The following is an 18,030-nucleotide window of genomic DNA, read 5'->3' as shown; positions in this document are numbered from 1 at the left end:
CATGGGCTTGGCCCTCCAGACCCCTCAGACACCCACATATGTGGATCCACAATGGCACATGGGGGAGACCTGGACATCAGGAAGCCAGGGCACCTAAGAGCCCACCTTCAGTGTCCCAGGCTCTCCCTGGTAACCCTGGATACCCTGAGGATACCAGTACAGTTAGGAAAATACAACAGAGGAGATTGTTATCTACAGAACAAATTCTGACCCTCAAGACATGAAACCCAGGATTGATTGATTGATTGATTGATTGATTTTAGGAGCAATTGAGCATGAGCAGGGTGGGGAGAGGAAGAAGGAGTGGGAGAGAAATAATCTTAAGCAGGCTCCATACCCAGCATGGGGTCAATCTCATGACCCTGAGATCATGACCTGAGCTGAAATTAAGAGTTCGATGCTTAACTGACTAAGCCACCCAGAAGCCCTGAGACTAGGGTATTAGGAAGAGACTTCTACAGTATACTTCTCACCCTCCTTCTGCTTGGGTGGTTTTTCCCAATAGTAGCCTCATCTCTGCTGTGGCTCCAGCCCCTGCCAGACCACCCTGTCAAAACTCTAGTTCCTGTGGGGATCTCTAGACCCTAATTCTGTTACCACCACTTCCTTGTCCTTCTAGTCTAGTAATGGCTGGGATTTCAAGTTTTGTCAGTCTCTGTATCAATCTCTGGATTGACTCCTGGCCTCTCAGCTCTTTCATCACCTGTGCAACCAGTTGCCTGCATTAAATTCCCTTTGTGACAATGCCAAAAGTGGGAAAGGAAGAGAGGGAGAGAGGGAGGTAGAGGGGAGAAAGGGGGGGATTGGGAATATTTTTCTAATAAACAAAACAAGTGATCCTATACATTCAACTTGTATATATGGAAGTGTAATAACATAATTGCAAATTTATATACATATATATTTAAGATTTTATTTATTTATTTGTGAGAGAGAAAGTGAGAGAGAATGAGCTGGGAGAACGGCAGAGAGAGAGGGAAAAGCAGACTCTCCACTGAGCAAGGAGCCTGATGAGGGGCTCAGTCCCAGGATGCTGGGATCATGACCTGAGCTGAAGGCAGATGTTTAACCGACTGAACCACCCAGGTCCCCCACAAACTTATTTTTAAAACAAATTCTTGAAAAATCATCCTGAGGTATCTTGGTAGGGTACCAGCCCCCATAGGACTTAGCATTGGGATAGTTTGTTTGGAACAAAAGATGAAGAAAGTGGCCAGGTGGCCAGGATGGACGATGAGGTTCGCCTTAGGATTGTGGACAGGTGACTAGTGAACAAATTTCAGGAGAGGAATGACACCCAGAGAATGCATTCAGTGTGAAATTTCAGGTCTATAGGGAAGTGAGCAGTGGAGTTGGCATCTGGTGAGTCTGGTGAGTCACGGGTGTCTATCTACCACCTGGCACTTCCTACATGTGGAAGCCAGGAAACCAGCCTGAGGTCACACAGTGGGTAAATGCAGGACTGGGGTCCTGGCCCAAGCAGTCTGTCCTCAGATTCTGTGCCATCTCTTCTTACCACTCAGCTGCCACCACTGTGCACATAATAGCTCGCTGGACCAAGGAAGGCGGCGGGACCAGTTTCAGCAAAAGGGATCTGAAAAGGCTGAGGAACCTTGGGCCCTGGTCCCCTTGGCAGTGTGTGTGTGTGTGTGTGTGTGTGTGTGTGTGGTATGTGCACAAGTGGTTATTCTTTGACTGTGAGAGTTTCCTGTGTCTCTGTGGGTTTGTATCCATCACTGATTCACCTTGTGAAGAGTCCACACTGCAGCTAACACCTGCAAAAACTCCCTTCCCAGGTGGAAAAGGCAGTGAACAAGCTGACCCTCCGAATGCCCCACCAGCTCTTCATTGGGGGCATGTTTGTGGATGCCGAAGGTGCCAAGACCTATGAGACCATCAACCCGACAGACGGAAGTGTGAGCACAGACCTAGCGTGCCCTCCTACCTTTTCTCCTCCCTACTCACCCCATGGCCTCTTCTCCCATCTACTCCCCCACCTGGCATCCGGGGATTCTGGCCTGGGGGCGGGCCTCTGTTTGGATGCAAAAGGGTTGCAGTCATTTTCCAGTCTCCCTACAGGAATGGCCCAGAGGGGAGAACTGGCAAGGAGTCAGGAGGATTCTAAAAGTCTGGAGCCTGCTTCAGAGAATGGAACAGAGTTAAACTCTGCCCCTGCCCCAAAGAGGAAATAAAGCCATTCCCTCCTCTTCCATACAATAGCCGTAGCATGGCCCCTACCTTCTCGAATATGTGTACACCTCACTGTTGGGAAATTCTTCCTTGAATATTCTGTGTTTGTCAGACTGTCTTGACCGTGATCCTCTTATGTCATGACCCAGTACACACATATTGTATTCTCTTACACATACACCTACCTGAAACAACACTTTACTCCGACATGTTCATACTGATAGTTTTCCATTCTGCCCCACCGTATAGCATCTCTCAGGGCCTGCAGAAAACCGCACACTCAAAGTGGGTCATTTGAGGGGAGTTTAAAGAAAGTGGGGGACAAAGGAGTCGAAAGGGTATGGGGACACACGAAAGGGGATGCAGTGCTCTCAGGCAGAAATTGGGAGCTGTTACCACCTAAAGGCCTGTTTTGAGAACCCCAGAAGGGAGGTTGTGTGGGCAGGACTGCCTGGGTGCTAGGGCCTTGGTCAAGGAGGGTGCAGCCTACCTGTGGTGACCAGTAAGGAGTTAGCCTTGCTCCTCTCATTTCTGTCTCCTCCTGGGTTTCCCTTCAGCCAAGCCCAGGTGGAAGGAGGTGTGAGAGCCTGCCCTGTAGTGCATGTGCAAGCAGACACAGAGCAAGGATGGGGACAGGAATGGTTCTGCCACAGTCAGTGTCTAGACTAAAGAAATAAACCTTCCACCTCAGACTCACTGAATTAATGGGTTCTATTCTTGGCTTGAAAACACTGAGTTGATCCTCAGCCTTGTTGCTGGAGCCTGAGTCTGTTGCCCTGTTTGGGCTCAGTGGCAAGGCAAAGAAGGATGCTGGTGTGTGGAAACACAGTAGGTCTCTCTGAAGGCCCTTGCCTTTCCTCCTGTTGGCTGACCATGCCCTCTAAGCCCTCCCAGGTGGCCAGGGGAGTGGGTGGTATGGGGCTTCTGTGTACATGGATTCCAGGGAAGACCTCACAACTCCACTCCGCCACAGGTCATCTGCCAGGTGTCCCTGGCTCAGGTCAGTGATGTTGATAAGGCAGTGGCTGCTGCTAAGGATGCCTTTGAGAACGGATTGTGGGGGAAGATCAATGCACGGGATCGGGGCCAGCTCCTGTACAGGTGAGCCCCACAACCTTCTGTCAGTCCCTGACCTTCAACTTGGGTTGGGGCTGCATGCTTGGGTCCTACCAGGAGGAAGGTGGAGTCTTGGACAGGTTTGTTCAACCAAGGCCTGAGGCTGAGGAAAGGCTCCAGAGGAAGTGGCTTGAGAGTCAGGAGGGATTTTGCCAGACACAAGTAGCCCTGAGGGGAAAGGTGTCCTCAGTGGAGGGGACAGTGTATTAGAAGATGAGAGGGTGCAAAAGTGAAGGTACTGATCAGATCGGGACAGCAGACTGGCAAAGCTAACAGATGGTCCTGGGCAGACTCAGGACAGCATTTACCTGGAGTGGCCTGGACCAGAGGCAGGATCAGGCCACTTCATGCAGAAGACAGCAAAGGAAGGATGGGGCCTGTTCTGTCTGCGGTCACCCGCCCAGCTCCACATTAACTGCCGGAATCGCACACTTCTCTGTCTTGTTTTTTTTGTGTTTTTTTTTCCTTAAACCATGGCAGAAGGGATTCTTTCCCCTTAGTTCCATCAGAGATCTTAGGGAAGGACTTCGGGTTGCTCCAGCCTGTGAGAATGGGGTTAGAATAAGGCCTGGAGAAGAGATACTGCTCCCCTACAACCCAGTGGTCCCAGTGGGGAAGAGCAGCCACCCCCAAGGAAGTGGGGTAATGTTTCCAGAAGGGGTCTGCTGGGCAGATGAATTAAGCAATGTTGAAAAGACTGGTGAGCAAGCTGGTTTCAGGAACCTGGCTTTTGTGCTCCAGGTCCTGGGGAAGTTGTCAGGCATACAGCCTGGTCATGATGTGGTCCAAATGTGCTTGTCATCTGGTGGGAGAGAGAACCTGTCTTGGCCTTGCAGTCAGAATGCCATTTTTTTTTCCTGTTCCGGAGGACAGACCCACCAGGACAGCCCCCAGCACAGGGGACTAGAAAGGGGTGTCTGTATGGTTTCAAAATGGAACAGAGATTGTGGGGTTTAGGGAGGTGCACCCAGCCTGCCATAGCTCAAGTTAGTTTCAAGACCCTTTAAGAGTCCATCAGTTTTAGGAAGCCACTGGCTTCCTAGAGTTCCCAGGTTAGGCAGAACCAAAATGTGCAAGCCCAGGCTTATGGTGCTGAGCCTTCTGGCCCTGAAGCAGAGACTCCCCTGGCACAATGTGTTGGCCCAGAAGAGTTTTTTCCTTGAGGTTCTCTGCTGCCGTCTAGTGGCATATGCCATAATAGCACCACTGGCCACACCACAGTGAGGAATTGTTGGTTCCTGCACAACTGTAAAGAGAGTCCTGGACTGGGACGCCTGGGTGGCTCAGTTGGTTAAGCAGCTGCCTTCAGCTCGGGTCATGATCCCGGTATCCTGGGATCGAGTCCCACATCGGGCTCCTTGCTTGGCAGGGAGCCTGCTTCTCCCTCTGCCTCTGCCTGCCACTCTGTCTGCCTGTGCTCACTCTCGCTCCTCTCTCTCTGACAAATAAATAAATAAAATCTTAAAAAAAAAAAAAAAAAAAAAAAAAAAAAAAAAAGAGAGTCCTGGACTGCTTGGACACACGTCTTGAGGCCAGGCCTGAGAGCTCCTAATAACCTGGTCCCTGCCTCATGTAGTCTCCCAGTCCCCATGGTGGAGGTGTGCCCATTGCTGGCCCAGGAGGGGGTAGCCCCTCGTTCAATGAGGAAAATAGGACCATGGGTAGCTACTATGGAATACAGAATGCGTTGTAGGAGTAAGTCGGGAAGAAAGAACCAGAAAGAATTGTTACAGAAAGTCACCAGGCAGCCCCCAAGAACCACTGAGAGACAAGATTGAGCCTCTCAGGAACCTGGAGAGCCAGTGTCCCAGCTGCCAGAGCGGGACCACCAAGAACTGGTGGGAGAATCTGTGGAAAGCTGTCACCTTGTGTTCAGACACCCCCTTAAGTCCACAGCGAGGAATGTGGTGGTGGCCCACACTGCTGTTAGGGAGCCAGGGGTGCCAGGTTGAGCCTGCCCACCCTTGCCCTTCCTTACATCCATCCTGCAGACCTGTGGGCTGATGGAGATTGCTTCCCCTGCTTTCCCCACTGGCACTTTCTGGAGACAGGACTCTGGGAGGTAGAGCAGCAGCTTAACAAAGTGGACAATAGAACAGTCCCACTCAGCTGTCCTTGAAGAGCCTCCCAAATGGTATGCTAGGGTGATAGCCACGCAAGGGACTTATGACATGGCCACATCACATGCATGTGACATTGTCTGGCAGAGTTGGAGGGATTTGGGGCTGATCAAGGGAAAAGGTATGGCCATGAGAAGTAGTAATATGCAACAGGTTTCATGGGGTGGTGCCCCCATAGTGGGAGGCCCTCCAGAAATTGTAGTGGGGGGCCCCTACCCAGAATGGGAAGGGTGCAAGGGAACTCTTGGGGGTCAGGAGATCCCAGAGGGGCCTCCCGTGTTCTGGCACTGTTGCTCGGTAGCAGAACAGGAGTCTCTAGGTCAGAGGGCTGGGAAGGGCAGCAGTTACAACTGTGTGGTCCATCTCACCGATTGATAACAGCTATCAAGTGAGGTTCCTGGAGGATACAAAGCCACAAGGTTCTAAATGGCTAAAAGTCTACTTGTTTGGACTATTTTTAAAATAACTGGATACATAAGTGTGTATGCAGCAAGCGTCTGAGCTGACAAGTCTCACGCTGTGATGAGGATGTGAACAACCTAGGGGCCAATACACAGAGGCCATCTTTGGCTTATTTGTAATATAGGTTTATACCTCAGGCACATCTGTTTTTCTAGTTGATGAAACCCTAGTCCTTGAAATGCCACAACATGGTGTTTCCTTATCTGGTCTAGAATAGTTCTCAAAGAGTGATTTACACCTTTGTTTTTCTTAACTAGAGAATTACCTGGGTATATACCGTCTCTGAGGTAACAGTGTGGCTCTGCCACTAGATCACTCATGTCTGTTTGGTCCAGTTTCACTCACCAGCCTTTTGCCGCATGCTGACTGTGTGCCTGGTGGGTGTAGGAGGCCCAGGAGGGAGCAGGAGGCCAAATACTGTCCCAGCCCTCAGGGGAAGGCAAATAGTACCAGAATACTTGTCTAAGTGGGTATCTATAATAGGTGAGGTTTGAAGAAAGATGGAGGGTGCTAGGAGGACACTGCAGGGAGGTGTGATTGAGGTGGGGTGAAGGTTGGCTTCCCGGAGAGTGTGAGTGTGTACTTGGGGGTTTAAGACATGCCACAGCTATGTGCGGAGAGGAGCAGCTCAGCAGGCTTTGGTCCCAGGCTCATCTCTGGGCCAGAGCTCCCCCAAGTACAAGATTGAGACCTGCTCTAGATCTGTGGTCTCCACCTTCCCCTGTCCACCCTGCCCCCTGGGCATGCTGCTCTCTGAGCTCCCTTATATCAGGGAAGGGGGTAGAGTCCTAATTCCCGGGCTACCCATAGCAGCATACCCACCAGAAGCATGGGAGGGCAGCTGGCTGTCAGAGTGCTCCCACTTAAGAAGGGCTGTGTAGATGCACCTTCCCTTGCATCTCTCCCATCATAGCCCCCTCCCTGCCCTCCCCACAGATGCCATCCTTGGGGGCATACTCCACCAGATTGGCTGGTGCTTGAAGCCAGACATGCTTTCCCCTGGTCAAGGCTGTCCGGAGACAGAGAGGGTGGCCTTTTGAAATGGTGACCTCCTTATTAGAGAGGCAGAGGGACTGTTTTGTAGGATCATTTGTAAGCATCATTATGAAGTAGTTAATCCGTCAATATTTTAGGAAGGAAGAAAGGAAAAGAGAGGAGAGAGAGAAGAGAAGGGCACCATTCTCACACTCATCCTGCAAAGGAAACCTTACTGTCCCATCTCACAGATGGGGAAACTGAGGTCAGCACATCGGAGTGTGGCAGAGCTGGGAGTTCAGGGAAGAACCCCTGACTCACTGAAGAAGGGCCTTGAAAGAACAGGCCAGGCTGCTCCAGGCCTGAGCCCATCTCCTTCCTCTCTGCACCCCACCCCTTGGCCAGGTTGGCAGACCTCATGGAACAGCATCAGGAGGAGCTGGCCACCATTGAGGCTCTGGATGCAGGTGCTGTCTACACATTGGCCCTGAAGACCCATGTGGGCATGTCCGTCCAGACCTTCCGCTACTTTGCTGGCTGGTGCGACAAGATTCAGGTGAGGCTGAGGCTCCTGCCCACCAAGTGAGTTCACACAAGCAGGCTGGGCCCAGCAGGAAACTCTGAGGGCCGTGCATTAGCCTGCCTGTGGCATAACAAACAACCACAGCTTATTGGCTTAAAACAACCCCATTGATCAGCTCCCATTTCCTCCAATGGGCAGTCCAGGCAGGCTGGGCTGGGTTCCATGCCGGGGCTTCCCAAGGACAGTGTCAAGGTATGGCCAGGCTGGGCTTTGGCTGGAGGCTCTGGGGAGACCCTGCCTGCAGGCCCATTCAGATGTTGGAGAAATGTTGGCAGAGTTCAGCTCCTGTTGATGGAGCACTGAGGCCTAGGTCCTTGCTGGCTGCTGGCAGGGGCTGCTGTCAGCCACTGCAGGCCTTGTTCTGGCCCTTGCCCCAGTCCTCCATCCCCTTGCTGTTTTCAGGCTTGGCATCCATCTGCCATGAACTGGAGAAAACTTTGCCTTTGTGGGGGCTCCTGAGGTGGTGCTGGGGACACCTGCATCATCTCTTCCTAAGGTCAACTGTGCCATTCCACATCTTTGCAGAGGGAGTAGCTCACCATCTCCCAGATCCCAGGGATCAGAGTGGGACCGTGGGACCCATTTTCAGAGATTTGCCCACTGCAGGCAGTGATGGTACACCTATCACTCATGGGTTCATGGGTCTGTGCCAGATTTGAGGTTCATGCCTTGTGTCCTCTCCATGGGGTGGAGGGTGCAGGTGTGATGGAAGGCCCACCTTCTGCTCCTCCTGCTGCTGCATCGCTGCCGGCTGGAACTGCCCCTAAATGGGCCCTCCTGGGCTAGCACACTCTCCAGAGGCAACTTGGCTTCTCACTCCCCTTTTCTCTGCCCCAGTGTCAAAGCCAGAGAGCTTACCTGTACCAGGACCAGCTTCCCATCTGAGGACTCTGCCAGGCTCTATGTAGCAGGCATCTTACACCTGTTGGCTGCCCACTCCACCTATGTCTGGAGTTCTCAGATGCCCCTGTCATACATAATCTTGAAGGATTGGGTCTCTTACCTGTCTGGTTCATGGGGGCTGCAGGACACAGACAAGACTCTTGAATTCTGAGCTCCAGGCACAGTCTGGCTGCCCAGGGGGAATGGGTGAGGAAACCATGGATTCCCCTCTCAGTGACCCACCCCCCACCCACTCCATGCTTCTTCCAGGGCTCCACCATCCCTATCAACCATGCCAGACCAAACCGCAACCTGACCTTGACCAGGAAGGAGCCTATTGGGTGAGTCACAGCACAGGGCGAAGATTCTCCACACAATGGGTGCTTTTCATACGGTATGTTGTGTGGGCACTCATCCCCTTTCTGCATATCTCTCCCATGTCTACTTACTCGACAGTCACTACGTGCCGGGCAGTTCAGGTGCTGGAGATACAGTGATGATCAGAGCTGATGAGAATGCCTATCCTCAGGGGACTTACATTCTAGCAAATGAAACAGCTTTCATTCCCAAAGTATCTGCTCTGTGCCAGACACTGTTGTAATGACTTTATAAGTATAATTTTACTTAATCCCCTCAATAACCCTCTAGCAGTCAAGCTCATAGAGGGTGCACCTGAAAAATTTTTTCTGGAAAGATCATAATGAATGTGTATAAAAACAAAGAATACACAGAACCAAGGAACAGGAACAAAATAATAGAGAAATAGGCAAAGGATAGGAACTGGCACTCCAAGGGGGAAAGACAAGTGTTCACTGCACACAGAACAAACTAGGGATGGGGGGTGGGGGTGGGGGGGTATGATTTACACCCAGCAGTGAGGCCCAATAGCTTAGGGAGAGAGAAGCCCCCTCACATTGCCTTAGGGCAGCGGAGGGGCTCCACCCTTGTGAAAGGCAGCTTGTATTCACAGTTCAGTCCCCAGATGCATCCCCGCCAGAAGGCATGGCTGTGGTGGCTCACTCACTGACAGAGGCGCATCGGGAGACCAGCCCGAGAGCTCTCCCAGCAGCTCTGCTGGGGCGATGTGAGCAGAACCCAGCACAGCCCCTGCTGAGCTCTGGGCATCCTTACTGGGCATGGTGCACAGGTCTGTGGAGGCGTGGGGCAGAGCTAGGGGGACCCCAAGGAGCAGACCCGAGAGAAACTTGTGTGAGGAAAGCACACCAAGGAATGTCCTCTAAAATCATCTAAATGGGTCAGAGCCCCAGTGTGGTCAGCACCCAGCAGGACTTCCCACCTGCTCTGTGCCCCCAACAGCGGGAGGACACCATGACCCACCAGCAGGGACCTCACATCCCCATGGACGGTGGTCAAAGCCACTCAGCTTCCTGGAGAGCGTGGGAGTGTTTCAGGAGAAGGGGTTCAAATGTCATTTGGATCAACAGAAATGAGCACAGATGGACACACCAGGTCCTGAAGGTGAGGCTCCTGTTGGGAGAATGGGCTGTGGACACAGTAAACCCTCCTGTAGCCCACAGAGAGGGGCAAGGCTAGGGGGAGATGGCACGGACTCCAGGGCAGGGTTGCCCACCTGCCCTTTCCCCCAGAGGACACGAGATGGAGGGAGTGCTCTAGGACAACCCCCCACAACAAAGAACTCCCCAGCCAAGATGTCAGAGTGCTGAGCGAGAGCCCTGCAGGTCCAGAGTACTTAGAGCCCCTTCCTCTGGCGCAGGCTATGAGAGGGGCTGGGCTGGGATACCAGGGCCCAGGTGAACACTGGCTGCCAGATACATGAGACTGTAAGGTCACTGATCTTCCAGGTGCCTCTCAGGGAGTCTGTCCCGTCAGACTGAGGAGGATGCTGATGCTGAGCCTCCCAGTGAGATGGGGGAGCGGGAGATTTTCCCTATATCAGCAGGTGTATGAGTTTGCTAGGGCTGTTGTAACAAAGTACCAAAACCAGGTGGCTCAAACAGCACGCATTTACTGTCTCAGCATTCTGGGGCTGGAAGTTCTAGATACAGGTGTCAGAAGGTTGGTTTCTTCTGAGGGTGTGAGGGAGGATCTGCTCCAGCCCTCTCCCCTAGCTTCTGGGCTTTATCGGCAATCTTTGGCATCTCTCTATCTCTGCCCTCATGTTCACATCATGTTCCCCTTCTGCTTGTCTAACTCTTCACATGGCCTTGTTTTTATAAAGGCACCAGTCATTTTGGGTTAAGTACCCACCCTATTCGAGTAAGACCTCATCTTAACTAATTACATCTGGAGCAACCCTAATTCCTGGAGTTAGGATTTCAACACGTGAATTTTGGGGAGTACAGATCAGCCATGACAGTGGGACTTCCCTGACGTCTTTTTTACTTTGGAGCCTTCACAACCCTGATGACCTCACCCCCTTCCCTGGGAACACGCACTGTGCTTCCTCTGCTGTCTCACCCTGCTGGGTGTACTGGGGGTAGGAGCGGTTCTCCTAAACCCTCGGTGCACCCCATTGCTCCCAGGACGGTGTGCAGGCCCCGTTGGTCCTGCCCTCAGCATTCGTCCACACTCTTCCCCTCGCCTGGGCTTAGCTAAGAAGTCATCTTTTTGGGAAATGTTCTGATGGTGATGATGATCATGAATATGATGACGAAGAAACAAGTCATGTAGCCTGTGTGGAGCTCTTGTGTGGACGGGCTCAGTAATTGTCTGACACTGATGAAGATAGTGCCCGCATCTTAAAGGAGTTAGGGGAAAGCAGGGCCACATGCCTGCTACGACCACATGTCATCATTAGGCCCCCCAGGACTGTGGGGCCTCCCCTTGATGGAGACACTGCTTGTACTGATGGTACCATGTCTTAATGCACGGCAGGCAAGTCTTATCAGGCCTCCCAGGCTGACTGCTTCCTTCTCTCCATGGGACTCACCCCTGGCCTCAAGCCTAGGAAGACCCTCACCCGCTTCCTCCTGGCCCACCATGTGATCCCAACCCTCTCCCATACCCTCTCAGACTGCCTGTGTGATCCTTGGCCTTCTACCAGGTCCTGCCTGCCATCCCCTCCCCCATTGCCTGGTGTCACATCCTACTCAGCTGTCCTTAAGCAGGTCTCACAGCTCTCATCAGAAATTTCCCTGTCATCATCCCCTGCTGGGAAGAGGGGCTACTGCCAGATTGAACATACTGCCCCATCAGGGACTGGTAAGCCAGGCATGAGCTATCTCTCAGGGGACCTTTGGCTCCATATCAGGAAGCCTGGAGTGGGGTGGAGTGGAGTGGATTAAAGCGGAGTGTTATGGAGTGGAGTGTTGTGGAGTGGAGTGAGCGGAGCACAGCTTGAGTGGGTGTCGGCTTGGGAGAGAAGACACTGGGAGGTGCACTCTGGCCCCCAGGCTGTGTGGAGAGACAGAGTCCCTCTTCTTTTGTATGGCAGGGTCTGTGGCATCGTCATCCCCTGGAACTACCCCCTGATGATGCTCTCCTGGAAGACGGCTGCCTGCCTGGCTGCTGGGAACACAGTGGTGATCAAGCCTGCCCAGGTGGGTGTGGGCATGTTCCGGGCAGGGCGTGTGGGCTGTAGAGGGTATTGGTAATCACCCTATAAAGGAGACAGGTGTCCACCCAGGACTGGTTTCTCCCCAAGAGAGATGATGAGGGCTGGCCTTCTGTGAGTCCCATTCGGTCAGAGGCAGCATGCAGCAGGAACCAGTGGGGGCTGTAGGCAGTCTGTTCTTTCAGCAGTAGAGTGGCTGAATCAGGTTAGCCGACCCTGTACCTATAGCTGCTTGGTGAGCAGTCAGGGATTTCTCCACAGGTGCCAGCACTCTGGGTTTGGGGGAGCAGAAACCCTGTTTGGTAACCCTTGTCCAGGCCTCAGAGTGCTCTGAGACTGAAGCCCAGCCCCTCATAGAGAAGCTACAGAGGTGGGACCTCGGAGTCACTCAGACAGTCTGGAAGGGCCTGAGCAGGGTCTCCCCGGGATGAGGACACTCTCTGAATGAGCTTCAGCTGCAGTAGCAGCCCCTCCCCTGCCTGCCCCCCGTGGTGGTAGGACCTGAAGGCGAGATGCTCTATCATGGGGCTCTGGACAGTGTGCCCCGGAGGTCTCTTGCTCCCCTGGCTGCTTTGGGGCAATTTGGCTCCAAAAGTATTATAATTTAAAAACCAGAAATAACAATAAATAAATAATAAAATAAATTTAAAAACCAGCAATAACAACACTTGACATTTACAGTATTCACACTGAGTCAGGAACTCCTAAAGCATTTTAATATACAATAAATTACAATAAAAATTTGCATGTATTTGCTTATTGAGCATCACAGCAACCCTCTGAGTTGACCCATAACTCTCTTGTTAGCATGGGGGTGCTGCGCACAGATCCAGGCGATTGTCCCTGGAAGAGTCCCCGACAGGCCTGTGCTCTCCCAGGGCCAACACCCCACAAATGTGGTGATTCTGAGGCTCACTGGTAGGTGGGGCACAAGCCAACCTTTACAAGGAATATTACCTGGGCCCGAAGAGGAATGGCTGCTGGCAGGCCAAGAGGAGAGGAACGGCCTCCAGCAATGAGGAGGTAATCAGAATCTGGTACTGAGGTGCATCCAGTCTGTCCTGGGACTCCCCACTGCCCGAGTGAAGGAGGTATGAACGTTTAGGAAGAGGCCAGGCCTGGCCACAGGGCTGGAGCCTGCCAGGAGAAGACACCAGAAGGTACATGAGGAAGGGGCCTTACTTCCAGCTTTCCACTGGAGCTGTGGGGAAAGCTGGCTGGGTTGGCAGTACCCCCTATGATGGCGCTTACCTCGAGGGTCTTCCTGCCATGACTGCTTCTCCCTGTTTGCTATCTGGGCTGCTGGGAGAGGATGGAAGAACCTCACTTCCCAATCCCTCCTGACCCAGTGTTCTTTGCTGTCTCCTCAGGTGACCCCACTCACAGCCTTGAAGTTTGCAGAGTTGACCTTGAAGGCTGGCATTCCGAAGGGTGTGGTCAACATCCTCCCGGGATCTGGTAAGGAATGTGGACATGGGCATCTGGGGGTGCGAAGGCTCCAGGCAGCTGGAGATTCCCTTGGTCAGAACAGGGCTTGCTGCGTGAGGTACTCTAGTGGGGCAGAGCAACCGGGGACACAGTGATCCAGTGGACACGGCCAACCTGATGAGGAGACGCCCTCTCCTGTGGTGGGAGAAACACACATCTGGAAGTGTTCTAGCTTTAAAATGCTTCCCCAAATGTTTTCCTTTTTTTTTGTATGTCTATATGTGCTGTGGCATAAAGTATATAACTTGGGAATTATCTGCCCTTGGAAGTTTGAGGGAATTTATCTAGGCTTGGGGCATCTGGGGAGGTATTACATGAATTGAACTTCTTTAGTTTCTTCTGTGGTTAGTAGTCTAGTTTATTGGAAAAGTTGTCTCTTCTTGCACACATTTTAAAATATATTGACCTAGAGTTGTATTAACAATGTCTTATAAGTAATTCCTTTTTGAGTCTCCCTTTGATTGTTAGAGTATCCCCTTTATACTTTATAGTTTTTTTCTCTTTTAAAATTGATTAAATTTGTGAAAAGTGCTTGTCTGTCCCCATACTTCCCTCAAAAACAAAAGAGCCCTCAAATTTCTTTACCCATTCCATTGCTATTCTGTTTTTTTCTCTGCTTTCATCATTATTTCCTACTGTGTTCTCCTGTGTGTTTTTTTGTATCTTTTTGAGTTGAAAGTTTAATTCATTTATTTCTGCTTTTGTCATTTAAATAAGTAAATCATTCACAGAGAGCTTTGATGACATCTCATACCTTTTGATTGACATTTTCATTATTATATAAATGTCCCTCTTTTCTTTTTCATAATATTTTTGTCTTACAGTCTACTTCATCTGATATTAGCAGAGCTACTCCAGCTTTCTTATGGTTTTTGTTTGTATGATATATTCTTTTCATCCTTTAACTTGCAACCTATCTTTATCTGATGTCTCCTTGACAGCAGATACTTGGATCTTGTTTTGATCCAGTGTGACAGTCTCTGGCTTTCTGACTGGATTGTTTCATTCATTCATATTTACTGTTATTATTGATAGAGTTGGATTTATGTCTGCAATTTTACTTTTTGCTTTCTGTGTCTCCTGTCTTTTGTTTTTATTTCTCTTCTACGGTTTTCTTTACATTGAGTGAATATTTTCTAGTGTAACATTTTAATTCTTTTAATGATTTTTTTCACTATATAGTTTTTATTTTTTTCCCAATGGTTACTTTAGGATTTACCATATGCTTCCTAAGTCATCAAAAAATACTTCAGATTTATGCTAACTTAATCCCAGTGAAATATGCTATTCCTACCTAACTATAGTATCCCTTCTCCCTTTCTGTGATGTTTTGTCACATATTTTTGTGTACTTATCACTGTGTTACATTGCTATAACTTTATATAATTTTATATAATTTTATGTCTATGGAAGAAGTTAAAAAGAAAGGAGAGAAAATATATAATTACAGTGTTTGCTGTATTAACCTCATTTACATTTCTGGTTCTCTTCATTTGTTCCTGTTCTTGAATTACTCTGTTGCTACTTTCTTACTCCATTTTCTTACTACCTCCTTTCTGCTATTATTGTCAAGTATATTTCATTTGTATTTGTTAGAAATCCAACAATACAATTATATACATATTATTCTATAAATTGCTTTTTAGCTCATTTAAAAAGAAAAGGAAATATTCATTTAAGCTGTCTTTTATAATTATATAATTACTTTTACTGGTGCTCTCTGATGGATTCAGATTATTACCTATGTGACTTGCTTTTAACTGGAAGAACTTCCTTTGGTATATTTCTCTTAATGTGAGTCTGCTGGCAACAAATTATCTAAGTTTTGTTTATCTGGAAATGTCTTTATTTTGCCTGTATTTTTTGAAAGATAACTGCTGAATATAAGATTCTTGGTTGACAATTTTGTTCTTTCAGCATTTCAGATGTATCATCTCACTCCCTCTGGGCCTCTGTTGTTTCTGATAAGAAGTCAGCTATTAATCTTATTAGGATTCTTTTATATACAATGAGTCATTTTTCCTTACTGCTTCTTTACTGCTTTGTATTTTTCACCATTTTTACTAAGATGCATTTGGGAGTGGGTCTTCTTATGGTTATTTTATGTGGAATTCATTGAAATTCATGGATTTTTAGACTATTTTTCATCAAGTTTGGAAAGTTTTCAGCCATTATTTACTCTAACATTTTCCTCTGTTCTTTTTTCTCCTCACCTTTGGGTACTCTCATTATACATATGTCAGTATGCTTAATGGTAGCCCACTCTCCTCTGAGGCTCTATTCATTAATTTTTTTTTCCTTTCTGTTCTTTAGATTACATATTCTCTAACTATCCTCAAGTTCACGGAGTCTTTCTGTCTGCCAGTTCAATCCTACTGTTGAGCCCCTCTAATGAATTTCTTACTCAGTTACTGTACTTTTTAGTTGCAGAATTTCTACCTGTTTTTACTTAATTTATTGATTATTGTATACTTGATGAGACATTGCCATCCTAGTTTCCTTTATGCACAGTTTCCTTTAGTCATTTGAACACACTCATAATGACTGCTTTGAAATCTTTGTTAAGTACAACATCTGGCCCCCCTCAACTTGTATTACCTTCTTCTTTTTTTATTTATTTATTTTCTCCTGATGGGTTACACTTTTTTATTTCTTTGCTTGCCTCATAGCTTCCTTTGTTAAAAGCTGGATAATTTAGGTAATATATTGTGCCAACTCTGGATATTGACCCTCTTTTTCCCTTTCCAGACCTTGTTTTCATTATTTGCTTGTTTATGTCTTTAGTGACTTGGCTAGGCTATTTAAGTGAAGTCTGTTTTCCCTGTGGTGTATAGCCAGTGATGTCACTCCTCAGGGAGCACAGCCTTGAGCACAAGATGACAGCAATTTTAGTGGGGCTCTCTTTGACTCTCTTCCCCTGGTCTCCCTTTAAGCTATGTGCCTCCTTTGGTATCACAGTTAGCAGTTCAGCTCCATTAACTACAGTCTTCTTGCCCTAGTGTTTTCAACAATGCTCTGGGTCATAGATTGCTCTACAATCTGATCCAATTAAATTTGGGACCCTTTGCAGGGGTAATAATATTGAGGCCATGCTTTGAGGTTTGTTCTTACCGAGAGAGCACTTCCCTGGTTCTCTGTGGTAAACTAACTGACTTGTAGTTTACCTCATTGCTGTCATAGAGCTGTCAGCCTTCTCTTAGTTGCTCACCTTCAAAATCTCCATTGTTTTTCAAATACCCTTATATTTGAACTTCCCCCACAGTTTCAAATAAAGTTAGTATCTCTGTTCTTATAGGAAGTTTCTTGCCCACCCAAAATCTCAGAACCACTGCCTCAGGTGTTGGGCCCTATGAGGAAATAGATAAGTTTCCAGTAGTCTCAACCTGCCACATCCAGGGTAGAGCCTTCACTTTATGAGTGGGGACTGGGTGGAGGCCATACTTACCAGGAATTTGGCTTCTAAAACATAGAGTTGGAGGGGAAGAAAAATGGTGATGGACTGCCCCTTCTTAGTAAGATGTCATATCCCTGAACTAGCAACTGGAGGAGAGGAACTCTACCTTAATGTCCATACCCACCTGGAGTAGAGTTTCCATCATGTGGAGGGAGAGGGGAGATGTGGAGGGAGAGAATTGTTCATGGTACAAGTATCACAGACTCTCATTGTTCCTCCTGAGATTTAGTAGATGAACTTGAATAAATGTTTCTTCACTTGCTATATGGAAATTTAGAAAAATTTTCAGAGACTTTAAATTTTTTTTAAAAAGATTTTATTTATTTATTTGTCAGAGAGAGAGAGAGAGCAAGCACAGGCAGACAGAGTGGCAGGCAGAGGCAGAGGGAGAAGCAGGCTCCCCACAGAACAAGGAGCCCGATGTGGGACTCGATCCCAGGACGCTGGGATCATGACCTGAGCCGAAGGCAGCGGCTTAACCAACTGAGCCACCCAGGCGTCCCTTTAAATTTTTTTTTAATGATTTTCATCAATGACCCTTATTTTGCTGGGAATTGTCAACAGCACTCCTCATGTTAGCCTTCAGAAGTGACTCCATCCTCATTACCTTTTTTTTTTTTTAGAATACCCTTTGAACTTGTGTTCATACTTTTATTATTTTTTAAGCTAACATTTTCAATTTTTAAAATTTTTATTTTTAAAGATTTTAAAAATTCTGTTCACTGATTCATTAGTTGCACATAACACCCAGTGCTCATCACAACACCTGCCCTCCTTAATACTCAGCATGCAGCTACCCTATCCTCCCACCCCTCCTTCTTTCTGTAAACCTCAGTTTGTTTCCTAGAATTCAGAGTATCTCATGGTTTGTCTTCCTCTTGGATTTCTTCCCTTTCAGGTTTCCCTCTCTTCCCCTAATGTCCTCCATGCTATTCCTTCTGTTCCACATATGAGTGAAACCATATGATAATTGTCTTTCTCTGCTTGACTTATTCCACTTACCATAATCCCCTCCAGTTCCATCCCTGTCAATGCAAATGTTAAGTATTCATCCTTTCTGATGGCTGAGTAATATTCCATTGTATATATGAACCACATCTTTTTATTCATTCATCTGTTGAAGGATATCTCATCTCCTTCCACGATTTGACTATTGTGGACATTGTTGCTATGAACATTGGGTGCATGTGCCCCTTCTTTTCACTACAACTGTATCTTTGGGATA

The 18,030-nt window shown here is 48.4% G+C and overlaps 1 protein-coding gene across 3 annotated transcripts in view; it reads left to right on the top strand.

Annotated features, from left to right (window-relative positions):
* Positions 1–18,030, top strand: part of ALDH1L1 (aldehyde dehydrogenase 1 family member L1) — a 143,124-nt gene that overhangs the window by 104,528 nt on the left and 20,566 nt on the right. For all 3 annotated transcript variants that reach the window (XM_047742624.1, XM_047742606.1, XM_047742615.1), the window contains 6 exons: positions 1,797–1,916; positions 3,164–3,291; positions 7,269–7,419; positions 8,599–8,669; positions 11,744–11,849; positions 13,234–13,321. In XM_047742624.1, coding sequence (XP_047598580.1) covers positions 1,797–1,916; positions 3,164–3,291; positions 7,269–7,419; positions 8,599–8,669; positions 11,744–11,849; positions 13,234–13,321 — 664 coding nt within the window. The remainder of the gene's footprint in view (positions 1–1,796; positions 1,917–3,163; positions 3,292–7,268; positions 7,420–8,598; positions 8,670–11,743; positions 11,850–13,233; positions 13,322–18,030) is intronic.

Source organism: Lutra lutra, chromosome 1 (assembly GCF_902655055.1).
Source record: "Lutra lutra chromosome 1, mLutLut1.2, whole genome shotgun sequence".
In the NCBI taxonomy this organism is placed as follows: domain Eukaryota; kingdom Metazoa; phylum Chordata; class Mammalia; order Carnivora; family Mustelidae; genus Lutra; species Lutra lutra.
The sequence above is the reverse complement of the archived record's forward strand: the minus strand, read 5'-3'. Positions and strand labels throughout refer to the sequence as shown.